This window comes from Cherax quadricarinatus, chromosome 3 (assembly GCF_038502225.1).
Source record: "Cherax quadricarinatus isolate ZL_2023a chromosome 3, ASM3850222v1, whole genome shotgun sequence".
In the NCBI taxonomy this organism is placed as follows: Eukaryota; Metazoa; Arthropoda; class Malacostraca; order Decapoda; family Parastacidae; genus Cherax; species Cherax quadricarinatus.
The window spans coordinates 19,485,914-19,512,142 of NC_091294.1; the positions used below are offsets into that span (position 1 = coordinate 19,485,914).

General features: G+C 39.4%; 1 protein-coding gene across 3 annotated transcripts in view; it reads right to left on the reverse strand.

Annotated features, from left to right (window-relative positions):
• Window positions 1–26,229, reverse strand: part of Cbp80 (Nuclear cap-binding protein subunit 1) — a 352,041-nt gene that overhangs the window by 71,861 nt on the left and 253,951 nt on the right. For all 3 annotated transcript variants that reach the window (XM_070090600.1, XM_070090590.1, XM_070090603.1), the window contains one exon: window positions 1,532–1,635. In XM_070090600.1, coding sequence (XP_069946701.1) covers window positions 1,532–1,635 — 104 coding nt within the window. The remainder of the gene's footprint in view (window positions 1–1,531; window positions 1,636–26,229) is intronic.

Here is a 26,229-nt window from a genome sequence, read left to right on the forward strand (position 1 = left end):
GATCTATCCTAGACCCTCATATCAAAGAAGGGAATGTATGAAAGTATAGTAGTACCAACACTCTTATATGGATGAGAAGCTTGGGTTGTAAATGCTGCAGCGAGGAGGCGGTTGGAGGCAGTGGAGATGTCCTGTCTAAGGGCAATGTGTGGTGTAAATATTATGCAGAAAATTCGGAGTGTGGAAATTAGAAGGTGTAGAGTTAATAAAAGTATTAGTCAGAGGGCTGAAGAGGGTTTGTTGAGGTGGTTTGGTCATTTAGAGAGAATGGATCAAAGTAGAATGACATGGAGAGTGTATAAATCTGTAGGGGAAGGAAGGCGGGGTAGGGGTCATCCTCGAAAAGGTTGGAGGGAGGGGGTAAAGGAGGTTTAGTGGGCGAGGGGCTTGGACTTCCAGCAAGCGTGCGTGAGCATGTTAGATAGGAGTGAAAGGAGACGAATGGTATTTGGGACCTGACGAGCTGTTGGAGTGTGAGCAGGGTAATATTTAGTGAAGGGATTCAGGGAAACCGGTTATTTTTATATAGCCGGACTTGAGTCCTGGAAATGGGAAGTACAATGCCTGCACTTTAAAGGAGGGGTTTGGGATATTGGCAGTTTGGAGGGATATGTTGAGTATCTTTATACGTATTTGCTTCTAAACTGTTGTATTCTGAGCACCTCTGCAAAAACAGTGATTATGTGTGAGCAAGGTGAAAGTGTTGAATGATGATGAAAGTCTTTTCTTTCTGTGAATTTTCTTTCTTTTTGGGTCACCCTGCCTCGGTGGGAGACGGCCAACTTGTTAAAAAAAAAATAATCGAAACCGTTCCAGCCACTGTACTGTGACTTTCATTCATGTTTAACAACACTAAATAGACTCTAGACCTGTCAAATAAAAGAAAGTTCATGAAATTCTTGAAACCTCTTTTTTTGTTTTCCTTCCAGAAAAAGGAAGTGCATTCATCATCATTCATTCAACAGCCATCTTGCCAGAAGTGTGAAGATGATCACAATTGAAATAACCCTTTGAAATGCAACATTCCCGACCCCTCTTTCAGAGTGCAAGCACTGTACTTCCCACCTTCAGCACTCAAGTCCAGATAACTGCCTTCCCTGAATCCTTTCATAAATACAGTATTACCTTTTCTCACACTCCAACAGCACCATCAGGCCATAAAAACCACTCGTCTCCACTCATTCCTATCTAACACACTAACAGAAGCATGCTGGCTGCTTATGCCCCTAGCACTCAAAACCATCTTTACCCTTTTCATCCAATATTTCAATAAATATTTTGCAAAGCTTTCAACTCCATTAATTTTCTCACTTCCTCAGAATATCTCCTGACAAATAAAAATTCATTTCATTTAGAGACAAAAAAAACTGCTACTCTGTTTTATTCTACTGAAACTTTCTTACATTCATTACCTAAGGAAAATTTGTTTTAGAGATCATTAATTCAGTACCATCCTTTATAATCATTAAGATAATTTAAACAAAATATGTGACCACAAACATTCTTGAATTATCAAGCTGGGATTACTTACTAGCATCAGCATTTGCATATTTGTATATAGGTTCTGGTTTGTGCGGTACAAAACAGTCAAACTGCTCAGGAACAACTTCTGCAATTCTCTGGCGGTATGACAACCTGGAAACAAATTTCAAAAATTAGTCTGATTTAAATTAGCTGAATATATGATACCAAAATTCTTTCCATTTATGTACAAAAGCATGAGCAGGTGGCCCTGCATGGATTTTTCTACAGAACATCAAAGTACAATAAAAATGAAGTTCAACAGTCAACATGATACAAATAATTAATTTGTTTTTTTTGACACATTGGCCTTTTCCCAACAAGGCAGGGTAATCCAAAAAGAAAGGAAAACCCAAAAAGAAAGAAAAAGCTTTCATCATCATTCAACACTTTTACCATCACTCATACGTAATCACTGTCTTTGCAGAAGTGCTCAGATACGACAGTTTGGATGTCCTTCCAATATCCCAAACCCTCAAGTCCAGCTAACCAGTTTCCCTGAATCCCTTCATAAAATATTACCCTGCTCACACTCCAACAGCTCGTCAGGTCCCAAAAACCATTCATCTCCATTCATTCTTATCTAACCTGCTCACACATGCTTGCTGGAAGTCCAAGCCCCTTGCCCACAAAACCCCCTTTTACCCCCTCCCTCCAACCTTTTCAAGGACGACCCCCAACTCCAGCTTCCTTTCCCTACAGATTTATATGCTCTCAAAGTCATTCTCTGATCCATTCTCTCTAAATGATCAAACCACCTCAACAACCCCTCTTCAGCCCTCTGACTAATATTTTTAGTAACTCTACACCTCCTCCTAATTTCCACACCACAAATTCTCTGCATAAAATTTACACCACACATTGCCCTTAGACACGACATCTCCACTGTCACCAGCTTCCTCAATGCAGCATTTACAACCCATGCTTCACACCCATATAAAAGTGTTTGTACCACTATACTCTCATACATTCCCTTCTTTGTCTCCATGGATAACATTTTATTGTCTCCACAGATACCTCAATGCACCACTCAGCTTTTTCCCTTCATCAGTTATACAGTTAACCTCAGCCTTCATAAACCCATCTGCTGACAGGTCAACTCCCAAATATCTGAAAACATTTACTTCTTCCATACCCCCTCCCTCCAATGTGATATCCAATTTTTCTTTATCTAAATTGTTTAATACCCTCATCACCTTACTCTTATCTATGTTCACTTTTAACTTTCTATCTTTACACACCCTCTCAAACTCATCCACTAACCTTTGCAACTTTTCTTTAGAACCCCCAAAAGCACAGCATCCTCAGCAAAAAGTAAGTGTCACCTCCCATATTTTATTTCATTCTGCTATTCTCAGGTGCTAAAGTGTAATAAGTTCACTATTTTGCCATTATATTATATCATAGTTACTATCTATCCATTGAACTTTGTTTACCATTACTTAATGTAGTCCCTTATATATTTTCTCCTTTATTTTAGCTTTATATAACAACCTTAGTTCATATATTCACAATTGTTAAAATAACCAAGGTGCTACTCATGGTGCTAAAGTGTAATAAGTCCACTATTTTGCCATTACAGTGGAACCTCTACTTGCAAGCGTGTCCACGTGCGAGTTTTTCCAAATACGAGCAGTCGATGGGTCGATTTTTTGCTTCCATATGCAAGCAAAATTTCCACAAGCGAGCAGACCTCAAGGCAGGTTCCTTGTCACTGGTGAGGGGCTCTTGCTCTTGATCTCGGGAATTGTATCTCAGTTGTTTGTTGGACTATCTTATTGAAACTTGGGCAATGTATGATGGAAAGATGCTTCTTAACGTACACCAAAAATGAAAAAAATCTAAGCATAAATAATGGAGTTCACTTCTCAGCAATTAGCCACCCCTTAACGGTAATTTTGAATGGTTTTTATGGTTGTATTCTCGTTTTTTTTTGGTCTCATTTGATAGAATGGAAGATATATTACAGAAATAGATAGTCTTAATCTAGGGTGAGGCGAGTAGTATTTATTGTAAGAAATCAAGTGTGGTATGTATGGTAGTCAGCCAGGCTACCATACCAGGCCACCCCACCTACACATAATATTCTATTACATGTAAGCATCCCAGAGCGATAAAATGCATATACAGTTTACTCATTACTTACCTTAAAATATTTATAGTCTTAATCTAGGGTGAGATGAGTAGCATTTATTGTAAAAAATCAAGTGTGGTATGTATGGTAGCCAGCCAGGCTACCATACCAGGCCACCCCACCCACACAATATTCTATGATATTTAAGCATCCCAGAGCGATAAAATGTATATATAGTTCACTCATTACTTACCCTAAAATATTTGTAGTCTTAATGTAGGGTCAGGAGTAAGTAAATGAGATAAATCGAATAAATGAGAGAGAGAAAGAATGAGTGCATGAGAGAGGACAGGAGCAGAGTTATGTAAACAAACCAGGCGAAGGTAAGTTTTGTAAACAAACAAAGTGTACACGTCTGGTTTGTGTGCAAGTTACATTGTGTACAGGTTGTCTCTACATTGATACGGTAGAATAAATAAAGAAGAACACTCCCATTCTCATGTAACATCATTTTGAGAAGAAATGACACTCTGAGTGAAGGCAATGGAAATAAGCCACTCTGACTTTTTTGGGTTATTCTAGGTTCTCTACACACAAGCTGTTATGTATGATAATCTATGTAACTGTATTTGTGTATACCTGAATAAACTTACATGCATACAAAAGGAATAATTTTCTACAGTTACCCCCAGTAACACATTTTCTCTTATGTTAGATTAGAGAAAATGTTATTCTTGCCGTCACTTGTACACGTTATCTGGCTACCACATCTCATATTTATGTTTATTTATTCTATTGCGGGGTGTATTTATCATCTTTATATGTTATGTATCATGTTTATTATATAATTTTGAAAAAAATATCATGGATGGATTAATGAAAATGTGTATATTAACGTAATATATGACATTTAATGAGACTCGGTGATTATTATCATCATTATTCATATGACGTCTGGAGACACAAGACACTCTTACTGAGTATGTACCTGCATGCCAGCACAGTATGTAAGTTTATTTAAGTACAGATAGTAGTTTGGTAGACAGCAACCACCCAGGGAGGTACTACCGTCCTGCCAAGTGAGCGTAAAACGAAAGCCTGTAATTGTTTTACATGATGGTAGGATTGCTGGTGTCTTTTGTCTGTCTCATAAATATGCAAGATTACAGGTACGTCTTGCTACTTCTACTCACACTTAGGTCACACTACACATACATGTACACGTTTATTTATACACACTCATCTGAGTTTTCTTTGATTTTATCTTAATAGTTCTTGGTCTTATTACTTTTCCTTTTATATCCATGGGGAAGTGGAATAAGAATCTTTCCTCCGTAAGCCATGCGTGTTGTAAAAGTCAACTAAAATGCCGGGAACAATGGGCTAGTAACCCCTTTTCCTGTAAAGATTACTAAAAAGAAGAAGAAGAAAATTGTCAAAGTGGGAAGTCTGAATGTGCGTGGAAGTTGTGCAAATGATAAGAAAGAGATGATTGTGGATGTTATGAATGAGAAGAAACTGGATGTCCTGGCTTTAAGTGAAACAAAGCTGAAGGGGGTGGGAGAGTTTCAATGGAGAGGAATAAATGGGATTAGGTCAGGGGTTTCAAATAGAGTTAGAGCTAAAGAAGGAGTAGCAATAATGTTGAAGGATAAGCTATGGCAGGAAAAGAGGGACTACAAATGTATAAATTCAAGGATTATGTGGAGTAAATTAAAGATTGGATGTGAAAAGTGGGTTATAGTAAGCGTGTATGCACCTGGAGAAGAGAGAAGTGTAGAGGAGAGAGAGAGATTCTGGGAAATGTTGAGTGAATGCGTGGGGAGTTTTGAATCAAGTGTGAGAGTAATGGTGGTTGGGGATTTCAATGCTAAAGTGGGTAAAAATGTTATGGAGGGAGTAGTAGGTAAATTTGGGGTGCCAGGGGTAAATGTAAATGGGGAGCCTTTAATTGAGCTATGTGTAGAAAGAAATTTGGTAATAAGTAATACATATTTTATGAAAAAGAGGATAAAAAAATATACAAGGTATGATGTAGCACATAATGAAAGTAGTTTGTTAGATTATGTATTGGTGGATAAAAGGTTGATGGGTAGGCACCAGGATGTACATGTTTATAGACGGGCAACTGATATATCGGATAATTATTTAGTTGTAGCTACAGTTAGAGTAAGAGGTAGATGGGAAAAGAGGAAGGTGGCAACAACAAGTAAGAGGGAGGTGAAAGTGTATAAACTAAGGGAGGAGGAAGTTTGGGCGAGATATAAGCGACTATTGGCAGAAAGGTGGGCTACTGCAAAGATGAGTAGTGGGGGGGCTGAAGAGGGTTGGTATAGTTTTAAAAATGCAGTATTAGAATGAGGGGCAGAAGTTTGTAGTTATAGGAGGGTGGGGGCAGGAGGAAAGAGGAGTGATTGGTGGAATGAAGAACTAAAGCGTGTGATAAAAGAGAAAAAGGTAGGTTACGAGAGGTTTTTACAAAGCAGAAGTGTTATAAGAAGAGCAGAGCATATGGAGAGTAAAAGAAAGGTGAAGAGAGTGGTGAGAGAGTGCAAAAGGAGAGCAGATGAAAGAGTGGGAGAAGCACTGTCAAGAAATTTTAATGAAAATAAGAAAAAATTTTGGAGTGAGTTAAACAAGTTAAGAAAGCCTAGGGAAAGTATGGATTTGTCCGTTAAAAACAGAGTAGGGGAGTTAGTAGATGGGGAGAGGGAGGTATTAGGTAGATGGCGAGAATATTTTGAGGAACTTTTAAATGTTGAGGAAGAAAGGGAGGCGGCAATTTCATGCACTGGCCAGGGAGGTATACCATCTTTTAGGAGTGAAGAAGAACAGAATGTAAGTGTGGTGGAGGTACGTGAGGCATTACGTAGAATGAAAGGGGGTAAAGCAGCTGGAACTGATGGGATCATGACAGAAATGTTAAAAGCAGGGGGGGATATAGTGTTGGAGTGGTTGGTACTTTTGTTTAATAAATGTATAAAAGAGGGGAAGGTACCTAGGGATTAGCGGAGAGCATGTATAGTCCCTTTATATAAAGGGAAAGGGGACAAAAGAGATTGTAAAAATTATAGAGGAATAAGTTTACTGAGTATACCAGGAAAAGTATACGGTAGAGTTATAATTGAAAGAATTAGAGGTAAGACAGAATGTAGAATTGCGGATGAGCAAGGAGGCTTCAGAGTGGGTAGGGGATGTGTAGATCAAGTGTTTACATTGAAGCATATATGTGAACAGTATTTAGATAAAGGTAGGGAAGTTTTTATTGCATTTATGGATTTAGAAAAGGCATATGATAGAGTGAATAGAGGAGCAATGTGGCAGATGTTGCAAGTATATGGAATAGGTGGTAAGTTACTAAATGCTGTAAAGAGCTTTTATGAGGATAGTGAGGCTCAGGTTAGGGTGTGTAGAAGAGAGGGAGAATACTTTCCTGTAAAAGTAGGTCTTAGACAGGGATGTGTAATGTCACCATGGTTGTTTAATATATTTATAGATGGGGTTGTAAAAGAAGTAAATGCTAGGGTGTTCGGGAGAGGGGTGGGATTAAATTATGGGGAATCAAATTCAAAATGGGAATTGACACAGTTACTTTTTGCTGATGATACTGTGCTTATGGGAGATTCTAAAGAAAAATTGCAAAGGTTAGTGGATGAGTTTGAGAATGTGTGTAAAGGCAGAAAGTTGAAAGTGAACATAGAAAAGAGTAAGGTGATGAGGGTATCAAATGATTTAGATAAAGAAAAACTGGATATCAAATTGGGGAGGAGGAGTATGGAAGAAGTGAATGTTTTCAGATACTTGGGAGTTGACGTGTCGGCGGATGGATTTATGAAGGATGAGGTTAATCATAGAATTGATGAGGGAAAAAAGGTGAGTGGTGCGTTGAGGTATACGTGGAGTCAAAAAACGTTATCTATGGAGGCAAAGAAGGGAATGTATGAAAGTATAGTAGTACCAACACTCTTATATGGATGTGAAGCTTGGGTGGTAAATGCAGCAGCGAGGAGACGGTTGGAGGCAGTGGAGATGTCCTGTCTAAGGGCAATGTGTGGTGTAAACATTATGCAGAAAATTCGGAGTGTGGAAATTAGGAGAAGGTGTGGAGTTAATAAAAGCATTAGTCAGAGGGCAGAAGAGGGGTTGTTGAGGTGGTTTGGTCATTTAGAGAGAATGGATCAAAGTAGAATGACATGGAAAGCATATAAATCCATAGGGGAAGGAAAGAGGGGTAGGGGTCGTCCTCGAAAGGGTTGGAAAGAGGGGGTAAAGGAGGTTTTGTGGGCGAGGGGCTTGGACTTGCAGCAAGCGTGCATGAGCGTGTTAGATAGGAGTGAATGGAGACGAATGATACTTGGGACCTGACGATCTGTTGGAGTGTGAGCAGGGTAATATTTAGTGAAGGGATTCAGGGAAACTGGTTATTTTCATATAGTCGGACTTGAGTCCTGGAAATGGGAAGTACAGTACAATGCCTGCACTTTAAAGGAGGGGTTTCAGATATTGGCAGTTTGGAGGGATATGTTGTGTATCTTTATACATATATGCTTCTAAACTGTTGTATTCTGAGCACCTCTGCAAAAGCAGTGACAATGTGTGAGTGTGGTGAAAGTGTTGAATGATGATGAAAGTATTTTCTTTTTGGGGATTTTCTTTCTTTTTTGGGTCACCCTGCCTCGGTGGGAGACGACCGACTTGTTGAAAAAAAAAAAAAATACATAAGTATAATTATCAGAGTACTGTATATATAAATATGAAATAACTTTTAAAAACACTTAAAATTTTGGAGTTTCCAGACATAATGGAGAGACTTAGTGCTTACGGATCTCACAGAGAATGTAAACAAACCGGGTGGGGCGCGGTGACCGTATTAGAAAGTCAGGTGGGGGGAGCCGTATAGCGAGTTTTGGTCATAATTTGAAATGACCGTATTAGCGGAACGCCGTAAAGAGGGGCCCTACTGTATAATAATGTACTACATATAATAATTATAATAATAGACAGCTTCAGAAGGCCATCACTAGATGGCAGTGTTTACCACAACAAAGAGGAGCGGTTGTGGCCACCTCCACCTGTTACACAATGACATATTTTATTCATTCTAGAGTATATATCGTGTTTCTATCTTATTTATATTGTCTGTTATGTCATATTAGATGAACTGTGATATATAAATAAGCCGTATAGATGATATTAGCGAAATTATTCATGAAGTATTTTGCCCAGTCTCCAGACAAACTCTCGTCCACTGCCGACACCGCCAATACCACTACATGAATGACATATTTTATTCATTCTAGAGTATATATCATGTTTCTATGTTATTCACATTGTTTGTTATGTCATAGTAGATGAAGTGAGATACATAAATAAGCCATATAGATGATATTAGCGAAATTATTCATGAAGTATTTTGCCCGGTGTCCAGACAAATTCATCCACCGCTGACACCGCCCATACCACTACATGAATGACATATTTTATTAATTTTAGAGTATACATCAGGTTTCTATGTTATTTATATTGTTTATTATGTCATAGTAGATGAAGTGAGATAGATAAATAAGCCGTAGAGTTGATATTAGCGAAATTATTGAAGTACAGAATTCCACTGGAATGAATTAATTGCATTTCAATTAATTTAAATGAGGAAAATTGACTCTGCAAACGAGCAAATCCAGTTGCGAGCAAGATCATGGAACGGATTAAACTCGCAAGTAGAGGTTCCACTGTATATTCCCAAGCTCTTTTATTTCATTACCAGTTTATTTGTTCACCACAAATTATTTTAGTCCCTTTTATATTGCATCCTTTATTTTAGCTTTAAAGAACTACCTTAGTTCATATTTTTACTTTTGTTAAAATAACTACAATATCAGATCTTTAAGCAAACATTACGATGACCTCATAGCATTACTAAATTCCCTGCATGTCAGTATATCCATCATTACTCTCACCGAAACCTGGCTAAAGCCTGATACTACAGATGTCTATGCCATTCCTGGTAACACAGCCATACACAACTGTAGGCCAGATCAACAAGGGGGTGGCACAGCTATATACTACTCAGACCAACTAGAATGTATCACTAATACTTGCACAAGGGATAAACATCTACAGAGTACCACAGTCAAACATTAGCCGTTTTAGTGAAAACCTAGGAAGTATGATAACTGATGCACGCATGAACAAAGATCACTTACTACTCTCAGGTGACTTCAATATAAATCTCCTGCAAGACCAGGACCCACAAGTTACTGATCACAAACACTATGAGTAACTGCATGTTGCTACCAACAGTAACAAAACCTACAAGAATTACAGAGACTAGTGTTTCCCTACTAGATCTCATCTGGACCAACACCATATCCCCTTTAAAATCAGGCATATCACAGATAATACCACAGACCACTACCCTACCTTCCTCATAACTAATTAGGCAAATTACCCCAAGACACTACTAAAGTAACCTTCAGACTTCACAATGAGGCAGCCATTAATAACTTCACAACAGCAGTGACAAACATTGACTGGCACACTGAGCTAGAAATCTACACAGATATTGATGAAAGTATTAATAATTTCCTAAAAAAGACCCAATACCTCTATAACAAGCACTGCCCTAAAAAAAATAAACAGATGACAGTTAAGAGACTGAACAGTCCCTGGCTAACACCTAGCATCCTCAAATCCATAAATACAAAGCACCTTTACGAAAAACGGTACAGAATGGGTCGCATAACCAGAGACCAAACAAAACGTTACTCATCAATCCTAACCAGCCTGATAAGAAGGGCAAAAAATTTTTATGAGAACAGATTATCCAACCTAAAAGGTGATATAAAAAAGACCTGGAAAACCCTATCAGAAATTCTAGGAACAAAAAAGAGGAGGAGGTGCGGGATTACCAAAACTGTTGTCCAGAGGGCTGAGGAAGGGTTGTTGAGGTGGTTCGGACATGTAGAGAGAATGGAGCGGGACAGAATGACTTCAAGAGTGTATCAGTCTGAAGTGGAAGGAAGGCGGGGTAGGGGTCGGCCTAGGAAAGGTTGGAGGGAGGGGGTAAAGGAGGTTTTGTGTGCGAGGGGCTTGGGCTTCCAGCAGGCATGCGTGAGCGTGTTTGATAGGAGTGAATGGAGACAAATGGTTTTTAATACTTGACGTGCTGTTGGAGTGTGAGCAAAGTAACATTTATGAAGGGGTTCAGGGAAACCGGCAGGCCGGACTTGAGTCCTGGAGATGGAAAGTACAGTGCCTGCACTCTGAAGGAGGGGTGTTAATGTTGCAGTTTAAAAACTGTAGTGTAGAGCACCCTTCTGGCAAGACAGTGATGGAGTGAATGATGGTGAAAGTTTTTCTTTTTCGGGCCACCCTGCCTTGGTGGGAATCGGCCAGTGTGATAATAATAATAAAAAAAAAAAAAAGATATCACGAAACGGTGCAATTGAACTAACAAAGCCAGATGAACCACAACTCCCACCAACTGAAACAGCAAACAGACTCAATGATTTCTTCTCCACCATAGGAAAAAACCTTGCCAATAAAATCCCAAGCTCAAATACCCCACCCAATGACTACCTCACTGGCAACTACCCGAACACACTGTTCCTAGCTCTGACTAACCCAACAGAAGTCTCCCTTATTATCAACACACTAAAAAACAAGACAGGAGATTTAAATGCCTTACCACCCTTTATATACAAAAATGTGTTGCAAGTGCTGCCACCAATCATTACAACACTCTTTAACAAATCCATCGAATCCTCTACCTTCCCTACAGTTCTCAAAATAGCGAGGGTCACCCCGATATATAAAGGAGGAGATCAAGCAGACTTGAATAACTATAGGCCAATATCCAACTTACACCCTCTCTCTAAAATCTTCGAAAAATTAATTCACAAGCGAATCTATTCCTATCTCATCTCCCACAACATACTCAACCCGTCAGTTTGAGTTCAGGCCTAATAAAAATACGAATGATGCAATTTTACACATGCTGGAACAAATATACACTGCACTAGAGAAAAAAGAAGTCCCACTGGGAATCTTCATTGATTTACGTAAAGCTTTTGATACAGTTGACCACGACTTACTCCACGTAAAATTGTTGCACTCTGGTATAAGAGGGCACTCCCTCAACTACCTAAAGTCATACCTCAGCAACAAAGCCAATATGTGTACACAAATGGAGCAAACTCTTCCCCACAGCCAATTACAGTTGGTGTCCCACAGGTAAGTGTCCTTGGCCCTCTTCTCTTTCTCGTTTGCATAACTGGCCTACCAAATGCATCGCAACTACTCAAACCCGCACTATTTGCAGATGACACTACATACGTCTTCTCTCACCCGAGCCCAGTCATGCTAGCCAATACTGTGAATACCAAATTACAGAAAATATCTACCAGGATGAGGACTAACAAACTTACTCTCAACATTGACAAAACCTACTTCATTTAGTTTGGTAACAGAGCTACAGATGTCCCTCTAAACATAATGATAAACAGATCACCTATCACAAAGCTCGCAGAGGGAAAATTCTAAGGAATCCACCTTGATAACAGACTCAAATTTCAAACACATATACAACAAATTTACAAGAAAATTTCCAAGACCGTAGGCATACTATCGAAGATACGGTGCTATGTTCCACAGTCAGCCCTCCTGGCCCTATATCACTCACTTATTTACCCCTATCTCACCTATGGAATTTGTGCATGGGGCTCAACAACAATAAACCATCTCAGACCATTAATTACCCAACAAAAGGCTGCAGTCAGAATGATGATAAATTCCCACTACAGGTAGCACACTCCACCGATATTCAAAACTCTAAACCTACTCACCATACAAAACATCCATACCTATTATTGTACCTACTACATACATAGAACACTTAACTCAGATATAAACCCTCCTCTCAAACTTCTCCTTACCAACCTCAACAGAACACATGACCATAACACAAGGCACAGATCACTCTTTGATATTCCTAGTGTCCATCTCACACTATACAAAAACTCAATGCACATAAAAGGCCCAAAAATCTGTAATTCACTACCTGTGAATATAAAAGAAACACTGTCTGTTTATAAATTCAAGTCTCTTTTTAAAAATCACTTACTCGCCCACAACAAAATAAATACTGAATAATTGTATCTCATAAATGTTTAACCTGTGACCCAATCAAACTTTGTTATTTTTAATTACATTATCTAACAGAACACTCAATTCTACTGAATGCACAGCAACACAGTAAATGACCATATGACCTGTCTTTGAAATACTCATTTGTGCTTAATTGTTAACTATTTACAACAATGTTTACCACTGAATATATCATTGCTTAGTCAATCTTAAGTTAATTTTAAGCCTGCCCATAATGCTCTGCATACAAGGGGCTTTGGCATGTTACACTTAACCACTGTATTTCCTTGTACTTCAATGTATCATGTTCAAATTAATAAATAAATAAATTCCCCATAATTTAATCCCACCCCTCTCCCCAATACCCTTGTATTTACTTCATTTACAACTCCATCTATAAATATGTTAAACAACCATGGTGACATTACACATCCCTGTCTAAGACCTACTATTACTGGGAAGTAATCTCCCTCTCTTCTACACAACCTAACCTGAGCCTCACTATCCTCATAAAAACCCTATACAACACTTAATAACTTACTACCTATTCCATACACTTGTAACATCTGCCACACTGCACCCCTATCTATTATCATATACCTTTTCTCAATCCATAAATGTAACAAAAACTTCCTTCCTTAATCTAAATACTGTTCACATATATGCTTTAATGTAAACACTTGATCTACACATCCCCTACCCATTTTAAAGCCACCTTGTTTATCTGCAATCTTGCTCTCTGTCATACCTCTAATTGTTTCAATAATAACCCTACCATACACTATCTGGTATAGTCACTAAACTTTTTTTTTTTCAACAAGTCAGCTGTCTCCCACCGAGGCAGGATGACCCAAAAAGAAAGAAAATCCCCAAAAAGAAAATACTTTCATCATCATTCAACACTTTCACTTCACTCACACATAATCACTGTTTTTGCAAAGGTGCCCAGAATACAACAGTATAGAAGTATTTACGTATAAAAAATACACAATATATCCCTCCAAACTGCCAATATCCCAAACCCCTCCTTTAAAGTGCAGGCATTGTACTTCCCATTTCCAGGACTCAAGTCCGGTTATATAAAATAACCGGTTTCCCTGAATCCCTTCACTAAATATTACCCTGCTCACACTCCAACAGCTCGTCAGGTCCCAAATACCATTTGTCTCCATTCACTATCTAACACGCTCACGCACGCTTGCTGGAAGTCCAAACCCCTCGCCCACAACATCTCCTTTACCCCCTACCTCCAACCTTTTCAAGGACGACCCCTACCCTGCCTTCCATCCCCTACAGATTTATACGCTCTCCATGTCATTCTACTTTGATCCATTCTCTCTAAATGCCCAAACCACCTCAACAACCCTTCTTCAGCCCTCTGACTAATACTTTTATTAACTCCACACCTTCTCCTAATTTCCACACTCCGAATTTTCTGCATAATATTTACACCACACATTGCCCTTAGACAGGACATCTCCACTGCCTCCAACCGCCTCCTCGCTACAGCATTTACAACCCAAGCTTCACACCCATATAAGAGTGTTAGTACTACTATACTTTCATACATTCCCTTCTTTGCCTCCATAGATAACATTTTTTGCCTCCACATATACCTCAATGCACCACTCACCTTTTTCCCTTCATAAATTCTATGATTAACCTCCGCTGATATGTCAACTCCCAAATATCTGAAACCATTCACTTCTTCCATACTCCTCCTCATTAAACTTATTCCCCTATAATTTTTACAATCTTTTTTGTCCCCCTTCCTTTTATATATAAAAAAAAACTATACACACACTTTGCCAATCCCTAGGTACCTTCCCCTCTCTCATACATTTATTAAAACAAAAATAACAACTGCTCTAACACCATATCCCCTTCTGCTTTTAACATTTCTGTCATGATCCTGTCAGTTCCGGCTGCTTTACCCCCTTTCATTCTAAGTAATGCCTCACGAACCTTCCCCACACTCAAATCCTGCTCTTTTTCACTCCTAAATGATGCTATACCTCCCTGGCTCATGCATGAAATTACTGCCTCCCTTTCTTCATTCACATTTAAAAGTTCCTCAAAATATTCCTGCCATCTGCCCAATACCTCCAGCTCCCCATCTACTAACTCCCCTACTCTGTTTTTAACTGACAAATACATTTATTCCCTAGGCTTTTTTAACCTGTTTATCTCCAATTTTTCTCTTATTCTCAGCAAAATTTCTTGACAGTGCCTCACCCACTCTATCATTTGCTCTACTTTTGCACTCTCTCACCACACTCTTCACATTTCTTTACTCTACACTCCACCCTTCTTTTATCACTTATGCTTTGTAAAAAGTTCTCATAAGCTACCTTTTTCTCTTTTATCACACTCTTTACCTCATCATTCCACCAATCACTCCTCTTTCTTCCTGCATCCAACTTTCTTTACCCACAAACTTCTGCCCCATATTCTAACATTGCATTTTTAAAACTATCCCACCCCTCTTCAACCCCCCCCCCCCCATAACCCATACTTGCACTAACCCTTTGAGGATTGGTCACGTACAAGTACGTCATTGCAGCCAGGGTCGGTCACATACTTGTACGCCTAAATTCTAGCGCCTTCAAATCTGGTGGAAGAAAGCTGGCAGGCCTACATATGAAAGAATGGGTCAGTGTGTGCAGTATAAAATAAAGTTGTGCAAAATGAGAAGAAAAAAACAGTGTTTTAGGTTTAAAACAGCGACTTTCTAGTGAATTTTCGTATGGTATTTATGGTTGTATTCTCATTTCCTTGGTCTCATTTGATAGACTGGAAGACATATTACAGAATTAGAGATGATTTTGATTGGTTTCATGATGACAAGTACCTTGAAAGTGAGCTCAAAATAGTGAAAATTAACGATTTTTGCCAATATTCAAGAGTAAACAAATCAAGCAACACGTCCAATACACGTCAACTGGCGAGTCTAATATTCTTTCAAAAGTGCGCTGATATCATTTATACCATTTTTACAATGCTGCAGTAGTATACATAACAGAAAACTTTCTATTTTCTGTGAGAATAAAAATTCAAAATGGAAAGCAAAAGTAATGTAAGAAGGGCCTAGAGATGTGACTAATGAACAGATAAAATGTTATTTTAGTGCCATGAATGTATGTCTTGTTTATTCTGAACCCTATTTTGAAACTGGCATCTTTTGAAATTTGTGTAAAATTGCCAATTTCTGACCACTTTATTGGGAAGTTGAAATTGGTAAATGGGCAGATTCTTGTACTCAATCGATAGAACAAATGGAGTTCTAGGGAAATAGCTATGATTTTAGTCGACTGCAACATTGGAATTGGCCAAAAATAGGATCCAAAGTGGGTGAAGTCGCCAACTTTGAGACCACTAACATTGCAAGAGCATAATTCCGTAAGTTTTTCATCAAATCTCATACTTTTGGTGTCATTATGATCAGAAAAAGATTCTCTATCAACTCATAAGATTATTTTTTTTTTTTTTTTTTTTCAAAAATTTTTTGACCCTGAGAACGAGTTTGGGAGATGGCCTCTCGACCCTCAAAGGGCTAACCCACCTTTCTGCCAATATATGCTTATATCTCACCCTAACTTCCTCCTCCATTAGTTTATAAGCTTTCACTTCTCTCTATTACTTCCTGTTGCCATTTTCCTTCTGCCTCATCTACCTCTGAATCTAACTGTAACTACAACTAAATAATGATCTGATGTATTAGTTGCCCCTCTATAAACATGCACATCCTGAAGCCTACCCATCAACCTTTTATCCACCAATACATAATCTAACAAACTACTTTCATTATGTGCTATATCGTATCTTGTATACTTATTTATCCTCCTTTTCATAAAATATATATTACCTATTACCAAACCTCTGTCTATATATAGTTCAATTAAAGGCTTCCCATTTTCATTTACTCCTGGCACTCCAAATTTACCTACTACTCCCTTCACAACATTTTTACCCACTTTAGCATTTAATTCCCCAACCACAAGTACACTCTCACTTGGTACAAAACTCCCCATGCATTCACTCAACATTTCCCAAAACTCTCTCTCCTATGTACCTCTCTCTTCCCCAGGTACATAAACACTTACTATAACCCACCTTTCACATCCAACCCTTATTTTACCCCACATAATCCTTGAATTTATACATTTATATTGCCTTACTACCTTCAAAGAAACTTGAAAATGCAAAAGTACACATACCAAAGGCAATATTAAACTTACAAAATTTATTTCAGTTACTATCAACCCCTTAACTGTCCAAATGTAGATCTACATTCTCTTGCCCAGTGCTCCAAATATCCCTCCCCCCCCCCCAAAAAAAAAGACATTTGTTACGGGTATGTCCATGCCCTACATTTTTTATAATAGGATATGCTCCTTTATTTTATTATATATATGTTAATGCTAATATTGTTAATGCTAATACTGTGTTATATTGTTTATCATGCTTTAATATTAAGTGTTATTTTCATGTAGTGGGAAACGACTAGTTTAAGTGCCCGTTAGAAGTTCAGGTACTGGCGTCTCCCTCAGTCACATGACCAACCTGACTTCAGCTTACCACGCATTAGTATAGTCAGTAGGTTCCCACACTCAGGGCAATAGGTTCACAATACTCACTCAGAGTATGTTCACAACACTCTGAGTAGGTTCATATACTCTCTTCTGAGCATATTCAGGCGCTCAGCCTTTAATACAATTCCTCGCTCTAGAATATTACTTATTAACCCTTTCAGGGTCCGTCCCGTAGATCTACGGCTTTACGTTCAGGGTCCAAACCGTAGATCTACGTCATGAGCTCAGCTCACTCTGATAAACTGTGAGTGGTACATTTGGGCCTAGATATGAGAGAATACATCTATGCGGTATGTGTGCACCACATAAAAAGATCCTGCAGCACACTGTGTATAATGAGAGAAAAAAAACTGAAATCATGATTTTTCAATTAAAACAGCAACTTTGCAGTGTTTTTCGTATGTTTTTTATAGTTGTATTTGCAATTTCTTGGTCTCATTTGATAGAATGGAAGACATATTACAGAAATAGAGATGATTTTGATTGGTTTTAGCACTGGAAATCGCTTGAAACTGAGCTCAAAGTAGCAGAAATGTTAAATTTTTGCCGATATTCAAGAGTAAACAAACGACCTCACACGTCTAATACACGCCAGCTGGTGGGTCTAATATGCATTCACAAATATGGTGATGATATTTATACAATTATTACAGTATTGCATAACATTAAATCTTCTATTTTTTGGTGTAAATAAAAAATCAAAATGGAATTTATTTGTAAAGCCTCAAAACGTAACTAATGAACAGAGGAAATGTTAGTTTAGTTCCAGGAACACCTACATTGTTTATTCTGGACCCTATTTTGAAATTGGAATATTTTGAACTTTGTGTTAAATTGGCCAAATTAACAATTTCCGATCACTTTAATTTGTAGTTGAAACAGTTGACTTGGCGATTTCTTGTGCTCAATCGATAGAAGTAATACTAGTGAAATAGCAAAGAATTTGGTTGACTGGAATAATGTAATTGGCCTAAAATGGGAGTCAAAGTCGGCAAAATCGCCGATTCGTAAATATCGCTGACACATCAAAATTCGCGAGAGCATAATTTCGTCAATTTTCTATCAAATTTCGTACTTTTTGTTTTATTACCTTCACAAAAAGATTCTTCACCATTTCATAAGAAAAAATAACAAATTTTTTTTTTTTAAATTCTTGGACACTGGGGCACCACTTCAGATTTGGGCCTTGGACCCTGAAGGGGTTAATAGACAAAGTCATCTCTGACTCAGTGATAGCTTGTTATTAGCTAAGATTTCGGTCTGGCTATACTTTAGGAGAGACTTCTGGCTTTAAAGGACAATCATGCTTTAACCCCTTGACTGTCGCGACCCCAAACCCTGAGGTGTCTCCTGGTGTCACAAAATTTCTGGAAAAAAAAAAAATCTTATGAAATGATAAGAGAATCTTTTCCCGATTGCAATGACTGTAAGGCTGGAGGTGATGTCCTGGTAGTCAGTAAATGTGGGGCTGATAGTGCTGTCCTGGGAGACAGTAATGGTGAAGCCGGAGGTGCTGTCCTGGGAGACAGTAATGGTGAAGCCGGAGGTGCTGTCCTGGGAGACAGTAATGGTGAAGCTGGAGGTGCTGTCCTGGGAGACAGTAATGGTGAAGCTGGAGGTGCTGTCCTGGGAGACAGTAATGGTGAAGCTGGAGGTGCTGTCCTGGGAGATAGTAATGGTGAAGCTGGAGGTGCTGTCCTGGGAGACAGTAATGGTGAAGCTGGAGGTACTGTCCTGGGAGACAGTAATGGTGAAGCTGGAGGGGCTGTCCTGGGAGACAGTAATGGTGAAGCTGGAGGTGCTGTCCTGGGAGACAGTAATGGTGAAGCTGGAGGTGCTGTCCTGGGAGACAGTAATGGTGAAGCTGGAGGTGCTGTCCTGGGAGACAGTAATGGTGAAGCTGGAGGGGCTGTCCTGGGAGACAGTAATGGTGAAGCTGGAGGTGCTGTCCTGGGAGACAGTAATGGTGAAGCTGGAGGTGCTGTCCTGGGAGACAGTAATGGTGAAGCTGGAGGTGCTGTCCTGGGAGACAGTAATGGTGAAGCTGGAGATTTTGTCCAGGTAGTCGGGAATTATACAAAGGAAGGAATACATATAAATGACCTCATAGGGGACAGGAACCGTAGTGGGGAAACAAGTGTAGTCAAAGGTAAGATAAAACCAATATTGCAAACTAGAAATACCACAGGAAACAGCAAACAAGAGGACTCCACTAGCTATAGTGAGGATATGTTACCAAAAACAACTGGTGGGAGCTCCATTGTTGGTGCTAGGGAGGATAGGAATAAGACAGGGAAACATGCACCAACAGGGAATACAGTCACAGAAACCCAAGGCAAACGGAAACCAAGCCTGTGCACATACTATGCACTTGGTATCTGCAGACATGGGAAATCTGGAAAAACAGACGGGACATGCAACTATGACCACCCTAGAAAATGCCATGCCCATATGACAACAGGAAAATGCAAAATCCCTTCCTGTAAGCTTTTTCACCCTGAAATGTGTACCTCTTCAGTACAGGAAAGACTGTGCTATAACTTAAATTGCCAGGCACACCATCTAAAGGGTACAAAAAGATACAAAACATCCAGGCCATGGGAAAACCTGGGTAGCCACAGCCACTCAAGAGGGAGAGGTTTTTTAGTGCCAGGAAGGAAAAAAAACTGGCAGGAAATGGCAGAAATCGTACACCAAATCCAGTCATTCCTGGAGTGGAACCACAGTCGATGGCCTCCACTCCAAACCAACAGATACAGATACTAATGCCGGAAAAAAAATCCCCCCCAGTACCAATAATACCACCAGTCCGATGACATTCTTCTTTGCAAATATACAGGGTCTAAAGCCAGCAACAAACAACAAAATACCTTTCATCCGTGGACTGCTTGCAGAGGCAAAGGCAATGTTCGCGGCTTTCACTGAGACCCACATAAAGGATCACTTGGACAACGAAATATGGATCCCAGGTTACAACCTATACAGATGTGACAGAGTGAACAGGCAAAGGGGGGGGGGGGGGGTTTGGCCTGTACATTGCAGAGTCACTTGTTTGCACAGAACTGCTAAATGCCTCAAATGTTGTAGTGGAAGTTTTAGCAGTAAAGGTCGAGAACCAAAACCTATAGTCATTGTGGTAGTTTACAAGCCTCCGGATGCAACATCCCAGCAATTCCAGGAACAGTTGTTAAAAATTGACCACTGTCTGGAAAATCTTCCAGCTCCTGCACCCAACATCTTGCTCCTGGGGGATTTCAACTTAAGGCAGCTAAAATGGAGGAATATAGCAAATAATATTGTTGCAGTAACAACACCAGGAGGCAGCTCTGATGAAAACTCACACTCACACGAGCTTTTAAATCTCTGCACAAAATTCAATTTAAACCAGCAAATAATAGAGCCTACTAGACTGGAGAATACACTAGACCTCATCTTCACTAACAATGATGATCTGATAAGAAATGTCACCATATCAAAAACAATATACTCAGATCACAACATAATTGAGGTTCAGACATGTATGCGTGGAGCCCCAGACCGACCTAATGAGACTAGTCACGAGGGAGCATTCACCAAATTCAACTTCAATAACAAAATAACAATAACAAAACAAAAATAACAATAACAAAAAAACAAAGTGGGACCAAGTAAACCAAGTCCTAACCGATATAAGCTGGGAAGATATACTAAGCAACACAGACCCCAACGTATGCCTAGAACAGATTAACTTGGCGGCACTCGATGTATGCACAAGGCTTATTCCTCTAAGAAAAAGGAGGAGTAGATGTAAAATAGAAAGAGACAGGCGCTCCCTTTACAGGCGACGGAAAAGAATAACAGAGCGGCTAAAAGAGGTCAATATATCTGAAATGCGAAGGGAGACACTGGTCAGAGAAATAGCAAGCATTGAACTCAAGCTAAAGGAATCTTATAAGAGTCAGGAATCGCGGGAAGAACTAAAAGCCATAAATGAAATCGAAAGAAGCCCAAAGAATTTCTTCTCCTATGCCAAATCAATGTCAAGAACAACATCCAGTATTGGGCCCCTACTTAAACAAGTTGGGTCCTACACAGATGACAGCAAGGAAATGAGTGAGCTACTCAAGTCCCAATATGACTCAGTTTTTAGCAAGCCGCTAACCAGACTGAGAGTCGAAGATCAAAATGAACTTTTTATGAGAGAGCCACAAAATTTGGTTAACACAAGCCTATCCGATGTTATCCTGACGCCAAATGACTTCGAACAAGCGATAAATGACATGCCCATGCACTCTGCCCCAGGGCCAGACTCATGGAACTCCGTGTTCATCAAGAACTGCAAGAAGCCCCTATCACGAGCCTTTTCCATCCTATGGAGAGGGAGCATGGACACGGGGGTCGTCCCACAGTTACTAAAAACAACAGACATAGCCCCACTCCACAAAGGGGGCAGTAAAGCAACAGCAAAGAACTACAGACCGATAGCACTAACATCCCATATCATAAAAATCTTTGAAAGGGTCCTAAGAAGCAAGATCACCACCCATCTAGAAACCCATCAGTTACACAACCCAGGGCAACATGGGTTTAGAACAGGTCGCTCCTGTCTGTCTCAACTATTGGATCACTACGACAAGGTCCTAAATGCACTAGAAGATAAAAAGAATGCAGATGTAATATATACAGACTTTGCAAAAGCCTTCGACAAGTGTGACCATGGCGTAATAGCGCACAAAATGCGCGCTAAAGGAATAACAGGAAAAGTCGGTCGATGGATCTATAATTTCCTCACTAACAGAACACAGAGAGTAGTCGTCAACAGAGTAAAGTCCGAGGCAGCTACGGTGAAAAGCTCTGTTCCACAAGGCACAGTACTCGCTCCCATCTTGTTCCTCATCCTCATATCTGACATAGACAAGGATGTCAGCCACAGCACCGTGTCTTCCTTTGCAGATGACACCCGAATCTGCATGACAGTGTCTTCCATTGCAGACACTGCAAGGCTCCAGGCGGACATCAACCGAATCTTTCAGTGGGCTGCAGAAAACAATATGAAGTTCAACGATGAGAAATTTCAATTACTCATATATGGTAAACACGAGGAAATTAAATCTTCATCAGAGTACAAAACAAATTCTGGCCACAAAATAGAGCGAAACACCAACGTCAAAGACCTGGAAGTGATCATGTTGGAGGATCTCACCTTCAAGGACCATAACATTGTATCAATCGCATCTGCTAGAAAAATGACAGGATGGATAATGAGAACCTTCAAAACTAGGGAGGCCAAGCCCATGATGACACTCTTCAGGTCACTTGTTCTATCTAGGCTGGAATATTGCTGCACACTAACAGCACCTTTCAAGGCAGGTGAAATTGCTGACCTAGAAAATGTACAGAGAACCTTCACGGCGCGCATAACGGAGATAAAACACCTCAATTACTGGGAGCGCTTGAGGTTCCTGAACCTGTATTCCCTGGAACGCAGGCAGGAGAGATACATGATTATATACACCTGGAAAATCCTAGAGGGACTAGTACCGAACTTGCACACGAAAATCACTCACTACGAAAGCAAAAGACTTGGCAGATGATGCAACATCCCCCCAATGAAAAGCAGGGGTGTCACTAGCACGTTAAGAGACCATACAATGTTCTTATTCGCCGATGACACGAAGATAGGTAGGATAATTGATTCAAACGTAGATGTTAGGGAACTTCAGGAGGATTTAGACAAACTCTACTCTTGGTCAGAAAAGTGGCAGATGCAGTTCAATGTGGATAAATGCAAGGTTCTGAAGCTCGCGAGTGTCTATAACCCTAGCACTTATAAGTTAAATAATGTAGAACTTAGCCATACAGATTGCGAAAAGGACTTGGGGGTTATGGTAAGCAGCAACCTTAAACCAAGACAGCAATGCCTAAGCGTACGTAATAAGGCAAATAGATTACTGGGATTTATATCAAGAAGTGTAAGCAACAGAAGTCCAGAGGTCATACTGCAGCTTTATACATCATTAGTAAGGCCTCACCTAGATTATGCAGCTCAATTCTGGTCTCCATATTACAGAATGGACATAAATTCGTTAGAAAACATTCAGCGTAGGATGACTAAATTAATACATAGCATTAGAAATCTTCCTTATGAAGAAAGATTGAAGACTCTTAAGTTACATTCACTTGTTAGACGAAGAATGAGGGGAGACCTGATCGAAGTGTATAAGTGGAAAATAGGTATTAATAAAGGGGATATTAACAAGGTCTTGAGGATATCTCTCCAAGAGAGAACCCGTAGTAATGGATTTAAATTAGATAAGTTTAGATTTAGAAAGGACATAGGAAAGTATTGGTTTGGAAATAGGGTAGTTGATGAGTGGAACAGTCTACCTAGTTGGGTTATTGAAGCTAGGACTTTGGGTAGTTTCAAATTTAGGTTGGATAAGTACATGAGTGGGAGGGGTTGGATTTGAGTGGGACTTGCACATCGGAGCTTGTTTCTTGGGTGGCATTGAAAATTGGGTTGGGCAAATGTTTTGTTAGTGGGATGAATTGTAAAGGACCTGCCTAGTATAGGCCAACAGGCCTGCTGCAGTGTTCCTCCTTTCTTATGTTCTTATGTTCTTATGTGTCAGGGGCCCGAGACTGTTCAACTGCCTCCCAGCATACATAAGGGGGATTACCAACAGACCCCTGGCAGTCTTCAAGCTGGCACTGGACAAGCACCTAAAGTCGGTTCCTGACCAGCCGGGCTGTGGCTCGTACGTTGGTTTGCGTGCAGCCAGCAGCAACAGCCTGGTTGATCAGGCTTTGATCTACCAGGAGGCCTGGTCACAGACCGGGCCGCGGGGGCGTTGACCCCCAGAACTCTCTCCAGGTAAACACACCAAAAGAACAAAATTTGATGGAAAATTTATGGAATTACGCTCTCACGAAGTTAGAAACCTCGGCGATATCTATGAATCGGCAATTTCGTCCGCTTTGAGCCGTATTTTCGGCTAATTCCTTTGTTCCAGTTGACCAAACTCATAGCTATTTCTTTAGAACTCCATTTTTTTCTATCGACTGAGAACAAGAAACTGCCCATTTACCAATTTCAACTAGCCAATAATGTGGTCAGAAATTTGCAATTTGGCCAATTTCACGAAAATTTAAAAAATACATCAATTTCAAAATAGGGTCCAGAATGAACAATGCAGACATTCTTGGCTCTAAAATAACATTTTCTTTGTTCATCAGTCATGTCTCCAGGCCCCTCTGATATTACTCTTGCTTTCTATTTTGAATTTTCAAACAAAAAATAGAAGATTTACTGTTATGCAGACTACTGCAATACTGTAATAATTGTATAAATAACATCAACCCATTCATGACTGCATATTAGAATGGCTAGTTGGACATTTATTGGACAATGACATCATTTGCTTACTTTTGAACTTAGGCAAAAATCAAACATTTCCCCTACTTTGAGCTCCATTTCAAGGTTCTTTTCATAGTAAAACCAATCAACATCACCTCTATTTCTTTAATATGTTTTCCATTCTATCAAATGAGACCAAGAAAACGAGAATACAACCATAAATATTACACGAAAATAGACCACAAAGTCGGCACTTCAATTAACCCCTTCAGGGTCCAAGGCCCAAATCTGAAGTGGTGCCCCAGTGTCCAAGAATTTAAAAAAAAAAAAAAATTGTTATTTTTTCTTATGAAATGGTAGAGAATCTTTTTGTGAAAGTAATAAAACAAAAAGTACGAAATTTGATGGAAAATTGACGAAATTATGCTCTCGCGAATTTTGATGTGTCAGCGATATTTACGAATTGGCGATTTTGCCGACTTTGACTCCCATTTTAGGCCAATTACATTATTCCAGTCAACCAAATTCTTAGCTATTTCACTAGTATTACTTCTATTTTATCGATTGAACACAAGAAATCGCCAAGTCAACTGTTTCAACTACAAATTAAAGTGATCGGAAATTGTTAATTTGGCCAATTTAACACAAAGTTCAAAATATTCCAATTTCAAAATAGGGTCCAGAATAAACAATGTAGGTATTCCTGGAACTAAACTAACATTTCCTCTGTTCATCAGTTACATTTTGAGGCTTTACAAATAAATTCCGTTTTGATTTTTTATTCACATAATGAATTTTTATTCACACCAAAAAATAGAAGATTTACTGTTATGCAATATTGTAATAATTGTATAAATATCATCACCACATTTGTGAATGTATATCAGACCCACCAGCTGGCGTGTATTAGACGTGTGAGGTGGTTTGTTTACTCTTGAATATCGGCAAAAATTTAACATTTCTGCTACTTTGAGCTCAGTTTCAAGCCATTTCCAGTGCTAAAACCAATCAAAATCATCTCTGTTTCTGTAATATGTCTTCCATTCTATCAAATGAGACCAAGAAATTGCAAATACAACTATAAAAAACATACGAAAAAACACTGCAAAGTCGCTGTTTTAATTGAAAAATCATGATTTCAGTTTTTTTCTCTCATTATACACAGTGTGCTGCAGGATCTGTTTTAGGTGGTGCACACATACCACATAGATGTATTCTCTCAGATCTAGGCCCAAATGTACCACTCACAGTTTATCAGAGTGAGCTGAGCTCATGACGTAGATCTACGGTTTGGACCCTGAACGTAAAGCCGTAGATCTACGGGACGGACCCTGAAAGGGTTAAAAAAAAAAAAAAAAAAGGTCAGTTTTTTTTCTAATTGTGCACTGCATGCTGCAGGATTTTTTTTATATGGTGCACACTGACCACACAGACCCATTCTCTCACATGTGGGCCTACCAGCTTTCTCCTGCTTGATTTGAGTCACTAGAATTTATGAGTATATATACTTCAAACACAGTGGCTCGTAAGATGTATATATACGACCGAAACAGTCAAAGGGT